Genomic DNA, 21,501 nt, shown 5'->3' with positions numbered 1-21,501 from the left:
TTCACTTTTCAGAGCACAGGAATGCTTTATATGAAGGATTCTGAAATTTGGACTGCATTTGTCATATCGAACATAAAGATCCTTACATCAGCTGATCTCCTAGTATTCTAGGAATCTTCTCTCTGGCCAATAAAAATACAGTTCTGCTCCAAATCCAAGAGGTGACACAGTATTTTAACTCTTGGTACAGACATTGAGATAGCACACTGTTTCACTTAGATGACCCAGCACACATTCTGCTTGGAAGCCCTGAGTTAATTTTTACCTGCTGACTATCACCATAGACCTATGCAGAACTGCATGACTAATCTTACAGTAACAATAGCTGTACTCAACCACCTTGGGTTTGGTTTGAGGTGGAGAGGTTGAATTTCAGTGGCTCTGGAAGTTTGACTTGCCTTCTGGGTGGCAACTGTTCTTTCAACACCTCTAAATATCTTTGCTATCAGGATGAGAAAAACAGGGTTACCAGCTTGCCTTTAAGTACAATTGCTTTTTCCAGGATCGCTGCCACGATCTCCTGCACACCGGTGCTCATGACAGCTGACCAACCTAGAGCAGCTGCTCTCACATGGCTACAAAGTGTGCCTCTCCAGGTCCTCTGAGCTCAGCTGTCCTTGTTGAACACCCACTCTCCCCTACTCAACAGGGTACAGTTTCACAAATTCCTTTTGTCACTCCTAAACCCACTGTTTAAAATAAACTGATCCAGAGGGTCAGTATGCACAGCTGGGCTCCACTCACTGGGATGAATCCAGGGACCAGTACACAGTATTCCTCAACAAGACCTACAGATATCCTGAAGGACTTAAGAAAAATAGAAGATTCTAGACATTCCTTGAATCCTCCTACAACACTAGGGTCTGTTGAAACCATCCTCTTCTCCATAACCATTATTATATAAAAGAATGGCTATACACGAAATGATTACTAGAAAGAGAAACTCCTGAGCAAATATCTAAGGGGGAAGTCAACACCCTTAACCTCTAAAACAATGGCTTTATCCTTCACTTCCACAAAATGCCCTTTTTGATTCCACTGCCTGCTAGAATTGCTTGGGAATTTCACAAGGCAACATGAAAGCTATCCAGAACTATCTAGAAGGCATGAGTTAGACATAGTCCATTTGACAAAGGTAGCATCTTTGCACATTATCAATGTTTGGACAGAATTATCTCAGAGCTCTATGGTAATTCATAGTGTAAGAACAGGATAGAAAGATACAGAGATCATCAGATTTGACCAGAAAACACCATCACTTAACTTAGTTTAAGCATACAGACCTGCACCTGTTTGCAAGCATATAAAGATCGCCTGTAGATCCCATTCTTTGGGAAGGACTGAAACTCTAGGCTGAAGTCAGTGAAGCAATCCAAAACAGAGTTCACTACCTATTACCTCCAGGATGGAAACGTTAGCTATAAGCAGCAAGGCAGCAGGCCAAACCTGTGTTCTCACAGTTCTCCTCATCACTGTTGTCAGAACAGTCATCTTCCCCATCACAACGCCAGGACAGACGGACACAGCGCCCTGATTTACATCGGAACTGGTCAGCAGTGCACATAGATGTAGCTGAGGGACAAAAACAAACAAACAAACAAACAGACAAAAAAAAAAAACCAAAAAACCCCAACATTAGATGAGCAAGAAGGATCAGAAGAGACCCAATTCCAAAGTTAACATTCCCACTCTTTTGCATCCAGAGAAACTGAACGCTTCCACCAGTTCCCAGCACTCACTGCAGTTCCTCTCATCTGACTGGTCATCACAGTCAAAGTCTCCATCACACCTCCAGCCAGCATTAATGCACAAGCCACTGTTGCACATGAACTCTCCAGAGCGACAAGGCTGGTGAGATGCTGCAGAGATGGTGAAGAATATAAAGAGCAAACTCAGACCAATGTAACATTCCCAAAGCCACTCAGTACCACCCTCATACTCCACTACTGTGGAACTTGGTCCTGAATAGACTCCTCCTGGAAAATGCTTTAATTCCAGTACACAGAAGTGTACTGACTACACAGTTCTCGCTTTCCTGAGGTTAGAAAAAAAAATACTGAAAGAGACAGCTTATGTGTCAACAATTAGATTGCTGTCTACACTGCAACACCTCTCTAGACAATGCAAAATCCATTTAGGTTTGCAACTCAGGTGCTTGGACCAGTATATCACCCTGCACTAACTTACAGCAGTCAGATTCATCAGACCAGTCCCCACAGTCATCGTCGCCATCACAGTGGTAGATATCCAAGATGCAGCGTCCATATGCACACTGGAACTCCTCCAAGCTGCAGGTGGCAGCTGGAACATCTGATGCTGACAAGGGAATCAAAGAAAAAATACCTGAGGTGACAGGGCACAATCCAGTTTAGATGCAACCTTCTCAGTCTAATAAGAGACTAGCAAGTATTCAATGGAAAGGTGTTGGAAATTACTAGCCATTGCTGCATAGCTCTGCATGACTTGTATTACTGAGAGGAATTTGAATGCTCTTTGTGCTTCACTGAGGGGCAGATTAAACCTATATATAAAGACATCCATGCAGACAACCCACTAAAAACAAAAATAAAAAAAATTACATAGGATGTTAGTCTATAAACACTAACTTTTCAAGAGCCATTCAGTTCTAGAATAGGAAACAGCTTTGAAGAAGGAAGGGTTGATGTGAAAGCAACAAAAAAAGATCCAGAAGTGTCACTTTCCATCTTATGCTTCAGACACAATGTCTTAGCACCCTCCACAAAGTGTTTAAATTGCTTATTACACCTGAAAAAGGTAGATACAAAAACAGATGGAAAAATAGATACCCTTTGGGGTACCTCTATGTTAAGGATTGAGGCATGTCAGAATGCAAGGTTAAAGCACGGAATGATTCCTTCAAAAATTTAACAAAAATAAGCATCTGAAGATCAAAGGAAGCAAGCAAGCAGCAAGGTGCCCTGGTCTGCACCTGACCTTTGAGGATTTCCCCCCCTCCCTTTTCCTTTCAAGCTATCACCAAAACAAACCGTGCCTTATCAGTAAGGAGCACTGCCAGACAGATGACCCTGGGCAAAGCCCAACAAACTTATAGTCAAGGATTTGTCCACTGTTCTCTGTTCAACAGTACACTGTGGGGGAAGGGATGAAAAATATTTGGAGTCCCACACAACAAAATCTGACACCTCATTCTGTCCAGAGAATGAACTGCATGTTTCAGGCACGTGAGTCTTCCAACAGAGGACCTCTGAAAATAAATCCATTAAACAAAATGGAAAAGAAAGACTGACAGTCTGGGAAGTGAACTACACCTGCCTCTCCAACCTGAGGTAGCAGGTACAGCCTGAAGGCATGCACAGTAAGGGCTTTAGTTCACTGAGTATCCAGTGACTGGGTACCAAAATGTTTGTTAAGGTGCCTCACCAAAGGAGCCTGAAAGGAGTGTTTAGGTCTCCTTGAAGAGAAGATGAAGTCAGTGACTTAATTCTCATGTAGTATGATTCAATTACAGTGTGCACATACACACAAAAGAAACGCGCACACACACACAAGAAAAAACATACAAAAAAAGAACAGTATAGTCCCACCTTGTCCTAGATGAATGACAAGCAGTATTGGAGATAAGGAAAAGATGACAACCACATGGATGAAGATAAGAGAAAGGGAGGTAGCCAAACTGAGCTTCTTAGCAAGTTATTTAAAATGCCTTATAGAGACAACTGCCAGCCAGGACTGGAGAAGCATTCCAGCTCTGGGTGCCCCTCCATTCCCATAGGAGGCAAGTCTGAAACATCTCTCCCTTCCCAAGGGCCTATTCATAGCCTGCGGGGAAGCAACAAGGGAGCGAGAAAGGGAGAGGGGAAAAGGAGAGGGAGAGAGGCTGGCTTCCTCTTAGAGCCCTTTCCTGGCTTAGAAATGTTTGCAGCCCCTGGCTCCCTGCCAACTCTCATTATCTGGAGAGATAAAAGACAACTCCCCCATGCATCCACTCCCCCTGCCCTTCAGGAGCAGGCGGCCCTGATCCCCCTCCCAGAGCCTTTTGAAGTTTCCTGCTATCTAGAACAAATTCTGCAAAATGCCTTTGAGAGCAGGGTGGGGGAAGGGACCACTGCAACTTCCACAGACACAGACAGCAGGAGAGAGGCAGCGGGGCTTAGGAAGGGACATAATAGACTCCTGTCCCACTTGCTACAAGCCTGTGAAGGTGGAGGAGAAAGCAACTGTTATATGCTCTCACAGCCTCTCCTCCCCATCAGTCACATCAGCTTCCAGCTAACTTGTCCTATCGGACCTTTTTGGACAATGTCCTGCATAAAGCATCTGAGTGAAGAGAGAATGGTCAGACCCGCAGCCCCTGCAGTGTGCCAGCTGGGGATGTGCAGTCCCTGAGGATGCTGTCAGTGGGCAGAGCCCCCCGGAAACTTCAGGCAGAAATCAGACAAGAGGAAAAAGAAGGGAATAGTTTTCTCCCCTTCCCCCCTGCCCTCCAACTCCTTCAGTTTTATACAGAGATGTATTCAGTGAAGTATAAGCTTCCCACTCTGACTCAAGGTCACACAGCCATAGGAAGGAACAGAGAAGCAGCCAGGCACAGATGAAGTATGCCTGTGAGGTAACACAAGAGATATACACCATCCTCTTGTGCCCTCTGGGGTAGACAATGGAAGGCAGCATAGCTGCCAGTACAGGCAAGACTAACTTGTTTTTGATCTCTGCTGCAGAAAACGTGCCAAACCTCAAGAAAGGAGCAGGTCCAAAGGGCTATTTCCTGTGGTTACAAAGCAAGGAGAGCACTTACGGCAATTCTCTTCATCTGAGCCATCCTTGCAGTCTGTGTCACCATCACAGAACCAGTGTTCAGCTATGCAGCTACCATCACTGCAACGAAACTCCTTCTCTGAGCACTTTCTCATATCTGCAGAGACAGCAATGCAAACAAAGCCTTGGTTTTTCTCAGAGTACCCAAGAAACAACTGCTCCATGCTCCTAAAGCTCCTAGGGCATCCACAAACAACATTGCTCATTAAAACATACGCACTCATATCATGCAGTGTCTGACCAAAACCATCATTGTTCATTTAACTGACAGAGAGTGCTGGATTCAAAAGGAATCCACAGGACTTCACAATGGCACATCAAGGAATAACAGGTCTCAAGTGATTTTTGTCTGGCAGGTAACCCACACAGCCAGAGATCCCAAGCAGCCAGCCCTGGGATTGGAATATCCCACAAGTCCAGACAAGCCAGCTGTGAGCCCTCGCCATGCTCAGGGGATCCTAGAACTGCACAGGTTGGAGTCTGTGCAACTTCTTTTAAAGCACTGGCAGGGCAGTTTTTGTTTGTAGGGCCACATTACTCACCACACTGCTCATCGCTGTTGTCGCCACAGTCGTTGTCACCATCACAGTGCCACAGGCTGCGGATGCAGTATCCATTCTGACATGAAAACTCATCTTCCTCACACTCCCGTGGAGCTGCAGGGGCACAATGATGATAAGGTGAAGGCCAAGGCAAGATCTGCTTTGCAGAACAGCAAATCTGTGACATGTTACAGATCGAGTAACATCATCCTCCAAGGACACCGCAATGTTGGAGACCTGATTTCCCTTTGTCTAACAATACCAAGAGGGCCACTGTGAGATTTCAGTGTCTCTCTTCCACTCCATTGCAAGTCAATAGTAGAGCAGGCTCTAAAACTTGAGAACGTGGGTTGGAGGAAGTACCCGGAACAGAGAGATGAACCCTCCCACCCTGTGCTGGTATTCTGGCCAAGCCAGGCTCAACAGATCCCTGCACAGAAAAAAGGCAACCCAGGCCTCTTTCTAAAGCCCTATCATTATCTAACAAATAATTGCTGGTAGAATTCTATCTCCACCTTCTTTTCACAACAATGCCAAAGCCATCTTCAAAGGAAAGGAAATGTTCATTGAAAAGGAAGAGAGAAAATTTAAACAACTTCTTCTGAACATTTCAGTATTTGCAGCCTCATTCCACCCTCTTTCCCAGTCTTCTGAGGAAGCTTGTCTGCAGACCAGCGAGGACAGTGACTGCAAAATTAGTACCTGAGGACCTTGATCCAACAGAAACCCTCCTATGGTTATGTGTTAGTCTGAAAAACCCCCTAGGAGTCTCTTACTCACAGAACCTTGCCTTCCTCCTTTCATTAGTCTCCAAATCTTTTGATCACACCCTTCTCCATTTGTTGACCTGGATACTAGGGCAATCCAACTTTTTCTGAAAAACAGACGACCAGACAGACCCAGACCTATACACCTTTTCTTTCATGAAAATCTTTGAATAGAATGGAAAACTGAGCTTAGTCCTGCGATCCAGAGCAACACACAGGATGTCACAGAATCACAGAATTGCAAGGGTTGGAAGGGACCTCGGGAGATCATCTAGTCCAACCCCCCTGCTAAAGCAGGTTCTCCTAGAGCATGTTACACAGGACTTCGTCCAGGTGGGTTTTGAATATCTCCAGAGAAGGAGACTCCACAGCCCCCCTGGGCAGCCTGTTCAAGTGCTCTGTCACCCTCAGAGTAAAGAAGTTTCTCCTCATATTCAACTGAAACCTCTTATGTCCCGGTTTGTACCCATTGCCCCTTGTCCTGTCGCTGGACACCACTGCAAAGAGTCTGGCTCCATCCTCGTGACTGCCACCGTTAAGATATTTGTATGTATTGATGAGGTCCCCTCTCACTCTCAGTCTTCTCTTCTTCAGGCTGAACAAGCCCAACTCTCTCAGCCTTTCTTCTCTTCTTCAGGCTGAACAAGCCCAACTCTCTCAGCCTTTCCTCACAGGGGAGATGCTCCAGTCCCTTTATCATCCTAGTTGCTCTCCTCTGGACTCTTTCTAGGAGTTCCTCATCTTTCTTGAACTGGGGAGCCCAGAGCTGGACAAAATGTCAAACGCCTGAACATCGCTTCCCAGCCCTTTGCCCAAAAGGTCAGGCAAAGATCAGGGACATACTGATCAAAAAGTGAATTCATTTCCACGCAAGTATTGGACACTGAATACTTTACAGTCAAGAGCTTTAATTTTGCATTTCCTCCATCAGAGCCACTCTGGAGCACCACGCGCACAGCTTTTGTAGAATTCAAGGGCTGTAGAGTGATTCTTATTAAGCAGCTGCAAACATCTCAGACAGCAAAACAATTTTGCTCCTAACTGCAGCCTGATGTCAGCCCTAGCAACCACTGCAGTTTCAGAGAAGCAGAAGCTCCAGTGCTACATAACACGCTGGTTCTCTGGCATGTGCTGCCAAGTACCGACCTGATGATTTGTTGCAGAGAAGGAAAGTTGTATCCCTGAACACCTTTCACTAATGGAAGCTAACAACAAGTAACCCTTGTCCTCAACACAAAGGGGAAAGGAGGGCCCTGAACTCCAAAGACTCAGGCAAAATTCCCTCCATTTTAATAATCTGTAGAAATACAATGGCAGTGTGCACAGCTAACAGCCTGCCAAGGCAGCTCTTTTGAAGATGGCACCTCACATGGCAGCAGACAGTCAGCTTTCAGGATAACTGGTCTCTGTGTGGGCAGCATCCCTACAGCACCTCCCTCGCCTCAAGGAGCTCTGTTTGAAGGGAGAGGATGCTGGGGACAGCCCGGCACAGCAGAAAAGTCAGACAGTGGAACCTGAGGCCACAGGAAGTCAGCCAGACAGGCAGGTCAGCAGGATTTGGCAGGGGTTAGGTGTTTCCACGAACAGGGGAGGACACGAAGAGCTCAGCTCAAGGAAGTGCTTCATGGGACATTAACTAGCAAGGCTGCAGGGCATAAACAGTTCTCCAGCTGTATGGAGAAGCATCCCCTCCCCCAGGACACACAGCTGAACAGCAAGCCAGGTGCCAAGGTGGCAGGGCTTACGGACATCAAGTACACACCTCTTGTCAGAGGCAGGATATAGCTTATTACAAGCCGAAGGTCTGATTCAGTGGATAAACTCTTACAGTCCTGTAACAAAAAGGGTCAACTTTCCCCAGCCATGGTAGGCAGGTACTTCACCCACCCTCTCCCCTCAGAGACGTGACTTACGGCAGTCCTGTTCGTCAGAATCATCCTCACAGTCATTGTCTCCATCGCAGACCCACGACCGGCGGATACACTTCCCGTTGTCACAGTGGAAGTCCAAGGGGGAGCAAGTGGGCAGCACTGCAACAGCAAAGAAACACCTCATGGAGCTGCAGACAGCTTCCTTCCTGAAAGCAAAGTTCCTTCCCTCCTGAGGGAGGAGGGCTAAACCTCTTAGAAACAAAAAACATGAAATTTTAAGTCATGAGGAGGAGCTGTCCCTCAGATGGAGGGGCCAGGGTAGGTCTGTAGCTTGGCAGTCTCTCATCCCCAGAGAAGCACTGACCCTTCCACAATAAAGTAGTCACCACAATTCTCCCACAGAGTTCCTTTTTACTCTTTCATCCCTGAGCCTGATGTCCTCCCATAACTGTACTTGTTTTATAACAAGCAAAATTACATTATCAGCATCTTTCCTGCATGCATCCCAGTGTAGTCCATCCTGTTTCTACTACATTGTTCTCACTCTAAAGAATTTGCTATCAGAAGCAATGTTTTTGGGAAAAGGACTTTGCAAGGTACATGCTACAGTGTGTGTTCCAGCATGGGGACTCTGCCAGCATTTCTGTCCAACAAATCTGCAAGGAGAAGCTTAGAGGTAGAAATCCACTGCTGGGGATAATTAGCTGTACCTCAGGTGTAGGCAAGAGAGTGCAAGCCCTGCTAGAAGTCTCCAAAAGGGACAGAGGAAGGGGGCAGACATGGGATGATGCTTGCCTACACAGGAGTCTGCTGGCAATGGAGTGGAAACACAAATCCAGTGTTTGAAGAGGCCTGGAGCCACAAAGCTGGAATTCAAGGGAGAGCATCAGCCCTGTCCTTCCCACTCCAGATGAGAGGAACACTCAACCCCAGGAGGTTCATGCTTTTAAGTGCTGCCAGCTGTGGTAGGGAAGGGGCTGCACAAGACTGTTCCTGACAGGTGTGTTCTCCAAAGAACAACGTTCACTCAGCAATGTGACGGGGCGAGGGCTGGAGAGGCTAGTGCCTGAAACCCTTTCATCCCAGCGCAGCCTGCTGACAGCATCTCCCATCTGTCACCAGGCAGGCCAGCCCTCTTCTGCTATGCTGCTACGTCTTCCCCTGCCAACACTATCCTGGAGGTGGGAGCACGAGGGGAGGGAGGCAGGTAAAAGAAGAAGGTGAAGACAGCAGCCACACACACACAGAGGAGGATTCAATAAAGAGAACAGTCACATTTTCAGCTTTTCCAGCTTCCTCAACCCTCCGTTTCCCCTTCACCCAGGATTGCTGCCAATGTCCTGTGAAAGCAGCATGGATTACATTATACAGAATCATTCACTGCTCTCTGTAGCAAGTCCTCCAACATTTCTCACCAAGGGCCTGTCCTAAAAGCCTCCCACCCTAAGAATACACTAGTGCAGTTAAATTCAGACTTGCTCTAACATCTCTTTTCCTAACCACAAATTCAGATCATCATCTTAGCTGTTTCTGCAGTATGGCAGGTGTAGGCATCTCTGTATCTGAGAGGACATCACTGCAGATGTCACCGCTCTCAACGCTGAGCCCTGCACTAGGTGACAAAATACAGAATCTGATACTGGCTCCTGGGAAAAGGTTCTTCCCATCGTGTCCAGGATGCCCCATGCAGGTATATGTACCAGCTACTTCTAGGCACCAGAGAAGCATGAAGGAGAGGGAAGCATACAAATCTGTATTTTCACGCCACAGGTTTGACAGCACCCTGGTCTTCCAATGGCTGACCCATTTCCTTACACTGCGCTTTCTCTGAGCACCCCTGTGCTGCTGCATCAAAATGAGGAGGGAGCTTCCCATTCTTCCCCAGGGCAGACAGAAGGGGAAAACACTCCAGTTCCAAAACTCTGCTTCCAAACAAAACCATGACAGATTTTTCAGATCCACAGGGTCAGTCTCACAGATCAGCCCTCTCTCCCCCAAGCACAACTTCCATACTTTGCACACTGAGCAAAACCTTCCCTGGCCTCAGCTGCAGTTTCAGGACTAAGACCATCCCCCCAGCATATGCTTTTCTGTCTGCTCTCCCCAGTCCCAGCGTGACTAATCACCAAAGGACTGCACAGGAGCCACCTGGAAGGGAATTTGCATGCTGACTCTCCAGGGGAGAATTCTTCAGGCTCCCAGAGGGTTAGGCCATTAGAGATGGCCTCGTTCATAGAGGATACTATTATCCCACTGAGCTGCTGCATCCCTTCATGAAGTAATGACACAAAATGAAATTCCACCCCTACAGGGAGCAGTTCAGCCAATTTCATACTCCCCCTAAATATAAAAATTGCGCTTCAAGCACAGGGGGAAGAGGGCAAAACACAAACTGCCACATAGAAAAGGGGACCTAATTCCCACCCCAGCAGACAGCAAGTGTGTGCCAGCCCAGACAACACCAGGAGGGAGATAAATCCCCTTCTACAGGAACTCTCCTTTAAAGGAGGAAGAAAAAACACAAATCCACTTAAGACAAAAAAACCTAATGAAGGCTGATGCCTCATAGAGCAGAGGAACTGCCAATGGGATCAGGGCAGGGATCCACATAAACTTGTAACCTGAATCTAATAATGGTCAGAAACAGATGCTTCAAATGAAAATGCAAGAGATTCCGGGAGCAGCTTTCACATGGGGGCAGTTTCTTCCTAACTCCTTCTTCAGAGCTCTGCCCTCCCAGTCCATGACCCCTTCTCCCCATTAAAAAGCAAACTGCCTACACAGAAACATTCCTGTGTTTCCTTTTATTCATTCTAAACATATCAGGCTTCAGCTCCACTGTACAGCCCTTTGCTCTAGGGTTGTTATTATTCAGCCCTTCTGTTGGTCATTTATTACTTCATATTTTGATGAGTTTTATTCCTATGGAGTTAAAGCTGAGGGCATACCACTAGCCCAGAGTTAATGTTTAGTACTGTTGTAAATATATCCAAAGTGTTTGGAAATCTGAAGTTAAGAGGAAATTCAAAAGTTAAGAGGTCACACTTAGGACATTCAAACAGCCTCCACTATATTTTGTCCTGACATCATGGAGCAGCTATACCATTTGGCACGCGTATTGCTTTAACCCATATAACTAATTTTAAAAGCCACACTTCCATGGTCAGAAGAAGAGTATGGCAATACAAATGAAGCAGCAGGAACTCCTTTCACTGTCAGAGATGGAGCGAGAACTCTCTGGACAAGCTCAATTAGCATCTAGGAGACTGGAAGCAGAATTCCTGTATTCTCTTCCCAGCTTAATACTGATGCTTGCAAGACCATGGGACAGTTCTGTCTCTTTAGCCTCACTTCCCCAACCTGTAAAATGAAGGATATGTATTACTTCCTAAGAATGCTGCAAGTCCTTCATAGGCATGCTTCCACTGATGAGAAAGTAGTCACAGACTGCACTAAGATGCTTTCACCACTACTCATAGCAGGATTAGGTAATGCAACAATAAACACAGTTAAGCCTCATCCCCTCTTCCCTGCCCAATTCCAGAATGATCTATCCATATCTGTGCAAATAAACAGTATTTTCCTCAAAGAGGTGAGCAAAGGCAAGTTCTAGGATGGAGCTGAAGACAGATAAATGCCAAGACAGACAGGGACTAACCCACTTCCCCAGGCAGAGCAGCAAGGCAGGACAGGGAACAAGCCCAAGGAAGGGGAGCCGGTGGGAAGAGTTAGGCTGGGCAGCGACAGCCCAAGAGAGCACATCTGTCAACTGACAGTGAGCAACACAAAAAGGCCTTTGAACTTCCAGCCATTTTCCTGAGCTCATCCCTCTGCATGGTCACACTGGACATCATCCAAGGTTTCAAAGCTAGGTCTATCGTAAGCCTGCTATTCCTCCCCCTCTCCCAACTCCTATTACACAGGGCACTCTTTTATGGCCGAGCAGAAGGGGAAGAGGGGGGGGGGCGGAAAGGGAAGTTTATAAGGTGAAACACAGACTGAATCACGTCCCACTGTCCTTTGAACACTTTATCCCTGTTGCCTGTGGTGAGCAGGTTGCTTTGTACCCAAGGACAGCGAGCAACTGGCATTCAGAGCTCTGGAGCGCAGCAGTTTGAACAATACTGCTTGTTCAATTAGACAAACTCTCAGTCACGTGAAGAATGAGAAGTTAATTTAAAAAATAAATACAAATTAAAAAAAAAAATCATGTTACCTACATTAAAGACAACTGCAGCCTGATGCCCAGCTATGTCCACACTCATGCATGTGTATGAGCACATACATACAAGCAAACATAGATCTGTTTGCTGAGATCTGTAGCACAGTGGGCAGTAAGTCCAGAAACAATAAAGGATGTTAGTCCACTCTCAGGAACAAATAGTAGACACTGCATTTTACTAACTACATTTTGGAAAATCTAGTTCCAGAATAACATGAAAAGTTTTCCAGTCACACTGCTGAACTTTATTTAAGAACGTTGCTGGTCAAAAAAAAAAAAAAAAAAAAAGGGAAAAGAGTATCAGCACCCAAACTTTCACAGCCCTTTGATCACTCTGCCCGAGGGGTCACTGCATTAATTCTGATGCCTTTTAAAGGAAACACACATACTCCAAGCCCAATAAAATCACAAAGTATGGTTGCAAATATGGAACTCATCTTTTCAAGAGAAACTTAAATCTTGTCAAGACTTCCTAATTAGTAAAACTTGAAGTTCAGAAGTGAAGCTTCACCTGAACTTTTGCATCTGAGCTCAAGACTGGTGATTAAGCGAAGGGCAGAGGGAAGATGATTCTTTTAAAGTTTCCATTAATTTTAGTAAAAGGCATGCGAGATTTTTATGCTCACATAACCTCAAAAAATTTTGTTGCGGGACTGATAAGCAGGATATACTGATAGCCCTGTTCCTAGCAAGGTTGGGCTTGAATGAGTTCTAACTCAACAGGAACTGCCTAAATTTCCCAGGGAGATTGGGAACAACAGACAACTTTAAGTAAGCTTTAAGGTAAAAGAAGTAAATTCTTCTTCAGTCCCTTTAAATGAAAAAGTATCTCATAAGAGTGCATGGAGCTAAGCAAGCAAGACTGTGTCCCAAGGAGCTACACATTTACAAGCTGATTAGGTAAGATACAGATCCAAAATTGAGAGTAAGAAGGCTCTACTGAGGGATGGTTACAAGGGGATTTGGTGTATCTTAGGAGAAACAGAACTATTCATCAATCCTCAGGCCAAGTTTACTCAGTTGTCCTTTCACCCTTGCCACAGGAAGTAAGACTCATTCACACCACGCTGGACTTCAAAGCGCATGCAGGAGGGCAGAATGAAAACCATTCCTCCGCTTGCATGCGGCTTTCGTTAGGGACAGTCCAAAGCAGTCTCTGTTGGCACACAGCAAGAAGGCAGCTGAGCTACTCTGTGCATGTGTAGCAAGGGCTTCCAAGCCAGACACTGTCAGCGAGCCAGAGAGCTGACACCAGAGAAAGTCTATGAAGCTGGCATGACAGCTGGGAGGTTGCTTATTACTATTATTACTACAGCACTCTGGCTTGTAAACATGATCCAGAGCAGGAAGCAAACATGTCATGGAATAATTGGCTCCCATCACAGCAGGGCTTCAGATTTGCAAGAAAAACAGTTCCTGTCACAGCCAGGTAAGCAAAGGCAGGGCTCTCCCAAATACGGCGGGAAAATACCTATGAGAGGCAGACATTCCGAGGATACCAATAAAAGTGTCTGGGGTATGCAGAAAGGGTAATAGTTAAGGAAAAACTTAGTGCAACCGACTCAAAAAAGTGGGAGTTTGTTTTACAGTTTGTAACAGAACATTAAAAAAAACACAACCAAACTTAAAACACATCCCATATTAAGAATTTCTCTCAAAACTGAAAATCTCTCAAAAGGAAGAAACATTCCCTGTGTCTGCTCTTGTTTTTCATAGCCACAACTCCTCTCACTCACTGCCAAGTATCTTGCATCTTGCTTTTTTTTTTTTTAAACACACAGTGCTTTTCAAGCTGTCATTCTTTAACTGAAATGATAGATTACCAGTTCAAGGCTAGAAAAATTGCATTAATATAGAATTTAGTAAACTCCAATCAACTATTCAAGCTTATGCAGTGCTACATAGGCACAGATGCAAAATTGAATCTTGACTTGCTAAAGTAATTTTCACTTTTCACCCCATCCCACATTTCACTCTCTTACTTTATTAGGAGTCCAGCAGTCCAGTGTCTTCCCATTCTCCTCTCCCTTTTCCAATGAAGTAGACAGAACTCTCTCAGGAACTCATTCTTGTCACTGTATCAGCTTACAGTATACATATGAGCTGATACACTGAAGGAAAAGTAGACCTTTAAAACAACATGGTTGTAGCTTTTTTTCTCTGGAAAGTTAGGACATTCATAAGAGAAAAGAAAATTCTAACTGTAAAACTGGCTTGCAGCAGACCACTGGAAATGTAGGATTCCTTGCAATGACTTCTGTTCACTCTTCTGATCAGAGACATCTACTTGATGATATTACAATTCCTGTCTTTAAAACTCAGAGCTGTACTTCCATACATTGCTGAAAAAGAATTCCAACAGCTTTAGCATCTCAGAAGAGTACACATAGGTGGTTGCACAGACTTAGGTTCATGAGCCAGAACAAACCACCAGGCTCATCCCCAGCATGAAGTCTAGCCCCATGGTTTTTGAACAATCTTGCTCATTTTTTAACTAGGCCTTTAATGTATCTCGAGCTTGTAGGATGATTTCATCAGGACAACCAAAACCTACAGCTCAGTATTTGTATTAAAAAGAAATTCACCAGTTTCAGACCTGGTGTAAGTTACTAAATAAATAATAAAAAACCTGAGTTCAAAACAGAGAAGTTATCCAAAATTTCGCTCCAACCAGAACACTGTATGCATGCCACAGACAGATGGCCAGGGAAAGAAAGAAAATCTTTGAACTGACCATTCTTATGTACTATGTGCAAGCACCAGTGCCGATTTGCGAGAAGCTTAAATTGATTTAAAGTTCAAGTTGCTGTTCCAGGGGGCTCACACCCCACCCCTGCTCTTACACTCCTGCTGCCTTCTTTATGCCTGGTACAGTCAGCAAGCAGATCAAACGGAAAGTTAACCCCACAAATAAGTACACCTTCACAGCGCTCCTGTACGCCAAGCAAAAGAGAGGGATTTAGCAAGCAATCTGCTCTAGCAAAAAGTTTCAGTGCCATAATAACTAAGCAAGATAGGAAACAGCACAGACAAGTACAACAAACCTACACCGTAGAGTTGATCCAGTTCTTACAATCTAACATGACTATCACATACCTGGACTCATAATGAGCAGCTACTCAGAGCAAGATTCAGCAGGCTTAATGGAGTAAGTGTTCCTACTCCACTGTAACCACTCCACAGCCTCTCCACTGTAACCTTGCATGTGTGTGCTGAAGCCATGCTATAGAGTCCTGAGCCCCATTGCTTAACATTTATTTTTGCTTTCTGCTTTCCGCTAAATTGCACTCAGAGTACTTATGGCTGTCAGCTGCAAAAATTCTCCTCTTTGTATTTATTCTACTACAATGCAATATTTAAAAAGGCAGCTCAGATTCTAGTCCTTCCCTTTGAGTTACTTTTCTACTCTGTATGAATGTATCACAAAATCACAGAATTGCAAGGGTTGGAATGTAGCTCTATCTCCCCTCCCATCTTGTCAAATCTACTGTCCTTCCTCTGTACATGCTAGCTTACCTATCCCACTAAATTGCAGAGACCTACAGCACAAGTCGTATTCTGAATGAGATGTTTAAATATTCCTATCTTACACATGCTCTTTTCTAGACAGCTGCCTTTGCTTTGGTCTTATTCCTCCCTTTGCGTTGTAAATTAAAGAAGGCTGAAGTCAAATCCAGTTCTTACATTCTCTGCCTCAGTTGGTTGTCTGCCTCTACTTTATATACTTCCCAATCCCTAGTGCCTGAGAGTATCAGCAGGTTGATCACAGTTCACTACTACTCCCTAGTTTGCACAGCTTCCATTCAAATCCACATGGGCCAGATTTTCTTAAAGTATTAGGGATATACCATAACCACAGCTTTACTGTGCAAGACAGAAAGGTTCCTCTCTCCCAGGCCACAGAGAGAGACACAATGCAACAGTAGATGCCAAGAGAAGAGTGTAAGAGCATCACATGCAAGTAAACATACTTCCTCAGAAGACAAAATCTGCTTCTCTTTGTGATACAAAGACTTCCCAAACAAGGGGTGGCATATTCATCTTTAACAGTGGCTTTTACATCCATAAACTTGTCAGAATTCTGAGAATGTCTGAAATTTCAGAATCAATGTTTTGTGGCAAGGAGATCCACAACTTAAGTACCTGTTGTATGAACATGCAACTCCTGTTAGCTTTGAACCATCTCCTGCTAGTTCCTGGGGAAGGTCTTACCCCTCCTGTCGCCCAATCCTACCATGCCTGCTTAGCTTAAAAACCTTTGATGCTGGATTTTGTTGAAGTACAAAGTAGACCTTATCAAAAAGTATCTCTTGTCTAAATTGTTAATGTCTCTTTCACAGTGTTCCCATAGATTTGTGAAGCATGGCTTCCCCCTACACACACACACACCCAACAACACACCACACCCCACACCCCCCAAAACAAACAGGAACCCCCCAGCCCCATAAAAACAACAACAACAAAAAAATCTTCCTCTGTGCTCAGTAAAAAGCCAGCAAAACCAGTTCAGTTATTGGACAGGCCTTATCTCCCCAAGCCCCTTACTGCTGCTCAACTTCTCCTTTTCAGCCTGTGCAGTTGAGTACAACCTTCAGTCTCCTGCTCTTTTGAAACTGTAATACTATTTCTTCAGTTCCCAGATCCTCATCTCCTCTTTCTTCAGCATAGCGAGTTCTCAAATTTGCACTTTTCTTCACTGGATGTAAAAATGCAGGTTTTTCTTCCACTTTCTTTGATTTCTCCAGTTAAGGTCACTTACTTGCCCAATAACCCTTTCACTAACCATCTTTAAACCAAACACTGATCAGCTCAGTTTGCAGGTAACCTATTTTCAAAACCCCATTTTTCACCCAAGGTCTTCCATGTTGCTCATTATTTGCAAAATTGTAAGAAACAAGAAGTGAGAAGGAAACAAATTTTCACAAAGCTAGGCTGAGATCTCCCACACTTAAGGAAGAAGAGATTCTCCAAAATTGTATTTCAAAGCCAAGGAAAGCTCCTTTCCTTATAGCAGTCAAGAGTGGAAACCAGGGAAGTCTGAAGAAACATTCAGCAGAGGAGGATAAATTCCTCAATCATATACATTGACAGGAGACTTAAATCTTCAGCTTTAGGGAAACTTTCAGGAAAGGAGTTCCATGAAATTGGGCCTTTTTTCCTACCCTTCAATTCTACCATGGTCTGTGGAATCCAAAGAGATGAGGTAAGAAAGCAACTTACTTGTGGAAAGAGGTTTTCTCTATTCATCTATATCGTGCTAAACCCACTAATACTGACACTTCTTATCAGTTCTGACCTAGCTGGGCTCAGCTACACAGATGCTGACACTATGCAGACACACAGTAGCTGCAAGGTAACTTCTCTCAGCATATCCCAAGACCAATGAATGTTGATTACAGTGCTTACCTTTCCTTCTCTTCATAGGGCAGCCAGAAGAGAAACTAGAATGTTACTTAAGAGGGCAGACACCCTCAATACACTTCTTCACACTGCTTATTTGTTTTCTATTAATATTTATAGCAAAATCATGTACTTTAGTTCACAGATAGTGCTTTGGCAAGGGTGGGAAGAGAGGTACTTTTCTCTGTCCCTCTTCTCCCTCTAAAATATCCACCTCCAACAGCCATGTAAAACTAACTGCAAAAAGCAGAACTGGGCTTTCACTGTGTATGTCAGTGGACACCAGCTCTGTTAGACTCTGAGTACTGAAGTCAGTCAAAAGTATGTCACCTACAGTCTTAAACATTTGTCACACAAAAACTAGGATGTGCCTGTAAAACAGAGAAGCACTTGCAGGGAAAAAGTTAAGGCATTCAGTTTTCACAAACACAAGTCAAGAATGGTATTCTTACTGCAGCCATCTTCATCACTGTGGTCCCCACAGTCATTGTCTCCATCACACTGCCACTGAGCAGGGATGCATGTGCATTCACCAAAAGCGCTGACAGCACATGTAAAATGATTACGTCCACAGGAGCATTCGGTGTTGCTTGTAACACCTGTAAAGGATCAAACAAAGAAAAAAGGTATTTTGAAGAGATCTGTCTATTTTAGGGTAAATGCATTAAATACAAAATGACATCACAATTTTCCTCCATGTACACACTATATGTATGAACACATACTCTACTGCAAAGGAAAACATTCACCCCACTCATGCTGTTGAAATAGGAGATCAAGTACTATGCACAGTTTCCTGGAATTGGGCTATTTGAAGGCAACAGCAAATAGCGACCTGCTGAAAAGATACTTGGGAATCAAGTTAGCTGAAAAATAACTGAGCACCAGTCATAATAAAATTCAAGGCATCCCAGGTGTCAGAACACCCTTTTTATTTGCAAACTCAGTCATGTCCTAGAGCACAGTGCTGCTGCTGCTCCACTTAATTCTAACACCACAACAGAAGGGATAGCAAAGATTCTACTTCTGAGAGTTATCTGGGGTCTTCACCACACCCTGAACTTTCTAGATGCAAGCCTTTTATATGTCACTGCTTTAGACATTTCAGACTCCAGTGAAAGAAAAAAAAAAAATCCTTTTTTATTTATCTGTAGAGATTAAACTGTGACATTATCCTGTGCATAACTGACATTTATGAAAGCAAGAGAAGATTTTCAACTCTACAAACTGACCAAAAGAAAATGCAGTCCAAATGTCAATATATACTCTGATAAGAACATTTTTTCCCCAGCCTTAAAGTTCACTTAAGGAGCTCCCAACCCTCTTCTCCCTTCTCCCAGCTATAGAACAATATGCTGCTCGGCTCTTGACTCTCACCCCTGTGCAAATGCAACTATTTATTATATTATCCCACACATTCTCTTAATAAATCTCTGCCTTGAGAGAGAACAGGCTATAGCCCACCTCTTGAAAAGGAAAACGTCATGCCTGAACTTCTTTCTGACGCTATCTAGACAACCTGTATAATCAATATGACTGCTAAACAAAACATTATTCTATCAATCAATAACCCCCTCAGGCTAGTCTGTGACTGGATTCTTTTTGCATAGTTCCTTCTTTCTGGAATTCAAACAAACCTAAAGCTCTCAGATTAAACAATAAGGAAAGTAGTACAGAGGAATATCTGCCCCAAGTGCTAGTTATATACATCCTGAACTATTTGCAGACTTTTTGGTCTCATTTGTTACATCTAGTGTATCTGTGATGAACCATGAGCTGAAGCAACCTAAGCAAAAAAAAAAAAAAAAAGCCAGCAACCAAAAAGCCTCGATTTCCTTATTTTCCATTCTAACTGAGAAAAGCAGTATCTGCAAAATTTTATGTAGCTATTCTGCAACTCTCTCAACAGCAGAATTCCCTCCAGCGAAGACATCCACTTGTGCAAGTTAAGCTAAGATTACATTTAGAGGGAATGTACTTCTTCCTTGAGGAACAATTCCATTATAAGTTTCCTCTGCAACAAAACTGGCTGAGGAGGTTTCTGCGAGCCTCTGCTGCCTGCTCCCAACCACTACGCTGCAGGGTGCAAGACCCTGCTACAAACTATTTTCCAAGCATGTCTACAAGCTGCAGAATTGGGCCAACAAAATTGGTTGCGGGATCTCGCTTCACAGACTGCCATGGGTCCCCCATCTCTGCTACAAGTTATCTTTAAAGGTTTAGCAGAAAATACACATCTCAAGGTATTACTGTAGATGCTAGAGAAAGCAGCCAACACCTGATATAACAAGGGATAGAGGCAGGAAGAACATGAGGTGCATAAGGAACAGAAAGAAGGAAAGGCAAATGAAATGGGCCAGAGTGGTCAGACCGTCAGAGGAATTACCAAGTATGGCCAGGGTGGGCAAAGGCTGACTCAGAAAGACAGCAAGTGGGTGATGTGGTCAGAAGGCAAAAAAAGCAGCACAGACATCCCTAAGGAAAAGCAATGCATCATCTATGCAACTTGTCTGACTGTTAGAAATAAACACAAGGAAATTCAGAAGAACCACAAACCTCCCCAGAACTCAAACCAGACACCTTCTAACTGGCAGTGCAGGAAATTCAGGACAAATCACCTTCTGCTGTTGCCTACCACTATTTAGGAAGGCAGAACTAGCTGTATATTGTATCCAAGGTAGCTCCTGTTTCAATCACCTTTCCCAAAGCAATTTTTCTACCATTATCCTCAACAGCACCCCAAAGCACTTATCCCAGCTACTTTAAGCTCCAGTACCCCTTCCTGTTGGACTATACCAAGAAAATCATCATCCTCATTACCCCTAGAAAAAGACAAATACAAATGTACTAGTGACTGGCTCTTATCTTGCCCAGACTCCACCATGTCTTAGTGTAGCTTCGTCAACAGGAAAGGACCAAACATCAAGGCAGCCAATTCTTAAACTATGGCAATATACTTAATAATTTATTTCTGGATAAGCACAAGTGAGAGAGTTGGGGGAAAAAGTAAAAGCAAGTTATTTTAGCTCCTGAATAGCAGCATGGAGGTACAGCTTTGCAACAGCAGCGAAAGAATTTGTGCAGCTGACCCAATCTGCAAACCGCAACTTAATCTGCTGTACTGTCAAACACGCAGTTATCTTCAAAACTTCAGGTTATATACACACACACACACACTTATTAAATTTGTTCTTCCCACCTCATTAAAGTTGCTATGGTCGATCATCTCTGGTTTGTGTTTTTACTATGCCATAGAAACTGTTGGAAGCTGAAGGATACGTTATGACCCAGATACCAATACTCTCTCATATGCACTAGCCTGTATCTGTAGTACTATTACATAAGCACACTTTGCTTAACTAGTTCAAATTATGACCTTTGGGAGCCTAATGCTTTGTGATTTGTGACTTTTAGGGTAACTAAACTTCTAGTCATTACAGGGATGCATTTTATAAACCATACCCTAGCTTTACACTTGGACAAGTGAAGCACATTATTGTTTGGAGAGCACACTGATTCCAACCTATAAACAGTATCAAAAGAACCAATCCTGGATGAATAATCTTCATCCAGTAAAACTAACAGGTTGAATGAAAGCTGGGACCCCCTGCAGACAGCTGGAATTTTCTCAATGATTTAAATGTGGATAGTATTTCACCCTTGGTGTCCCATGGTTATTTCCCAGTGCTCAGAGTTCCAGTGACATTACCATGTAACTGTATCTGTAACAGTAGAGGGCCAGGAAGGATAAAGATGAGAAGCATGTTTCCTCCAACTCCCTCAAAGACAAGCGGAAATAGTCCATTTGGTGCAAGAAACCTCAATGGGAGACTTACTCTTTAACGTCGAGCTCTCATTAAACATAGGGAGTGTGAAACAAAAGACTAACCCAGCGCTCATTA

General features: G+C 44.0%; 1 protein-coding gene across 1 annotated transcript in view; it reads right to left on the bottom strand.

Moving 5' to 3' along the window:
• The window catches only part of LRP4 (LDL receptor related protein 4), a 40,556-nt gene extending 21,471 nt beyond the window's left edge, over positions 1–19,085 (bottom strand). Inside the window, exons 1-8 of the mRNA XM_009647624.2 lie at positions 19,064–19,085; positions 18,052–18,198; positions 8,020–8,136; positions 5,340–5,453; positions 4,778–4,894; positions 2,188–2,316; positions 1,740–1,859; positions 1,447–1,572 (exon numbers count right to left, since the gene is read on the bottom strand). Of these exons, the coding sequence (XP_009645919.1) occupies positions 1,447–1,572; positions 1,740–1,859; positions 2,188–2,316; positions 4,778–4,894; positions 5,340–5,453; positions 8,020–8,136; positions 18,052–18,198; positions 19,064–19,085 (892 nt within the window). The remainder of the gene's footprint in view (positions 1–1,446; positions 1,573–1,739; positions 1,860–2,187; positions 2,317–4,777; positions 4,895–5,339; positions 5,454–8,019; positions 8,137–18,051; positions 18,199–19,063) is intronic.
• Between the last annotated feature and the right edge of the window lie 2,416 nt (positions 19,086–21,501).

The sequence above is a fragment of the Egretta garzetta genome, unplaced genomic scaffold, assembly GCF_000687185.1.
Source record: "Egretta garzetta isolate BGI_Z169 unplaced genomic scaffold, ASM68718v1 scaffold329, whole genome shotgun sequence".
Taxonomy (NCBI): domain Eukaryota; kingdom Metazoa; phylum Chordata; class Aves; order Pelecaniformes; family Ardeidae; genus Egretta; species Egretta garzetta.
This window is presented reverse-complemented; position numbering and strand designations above follow the sequence as displayed.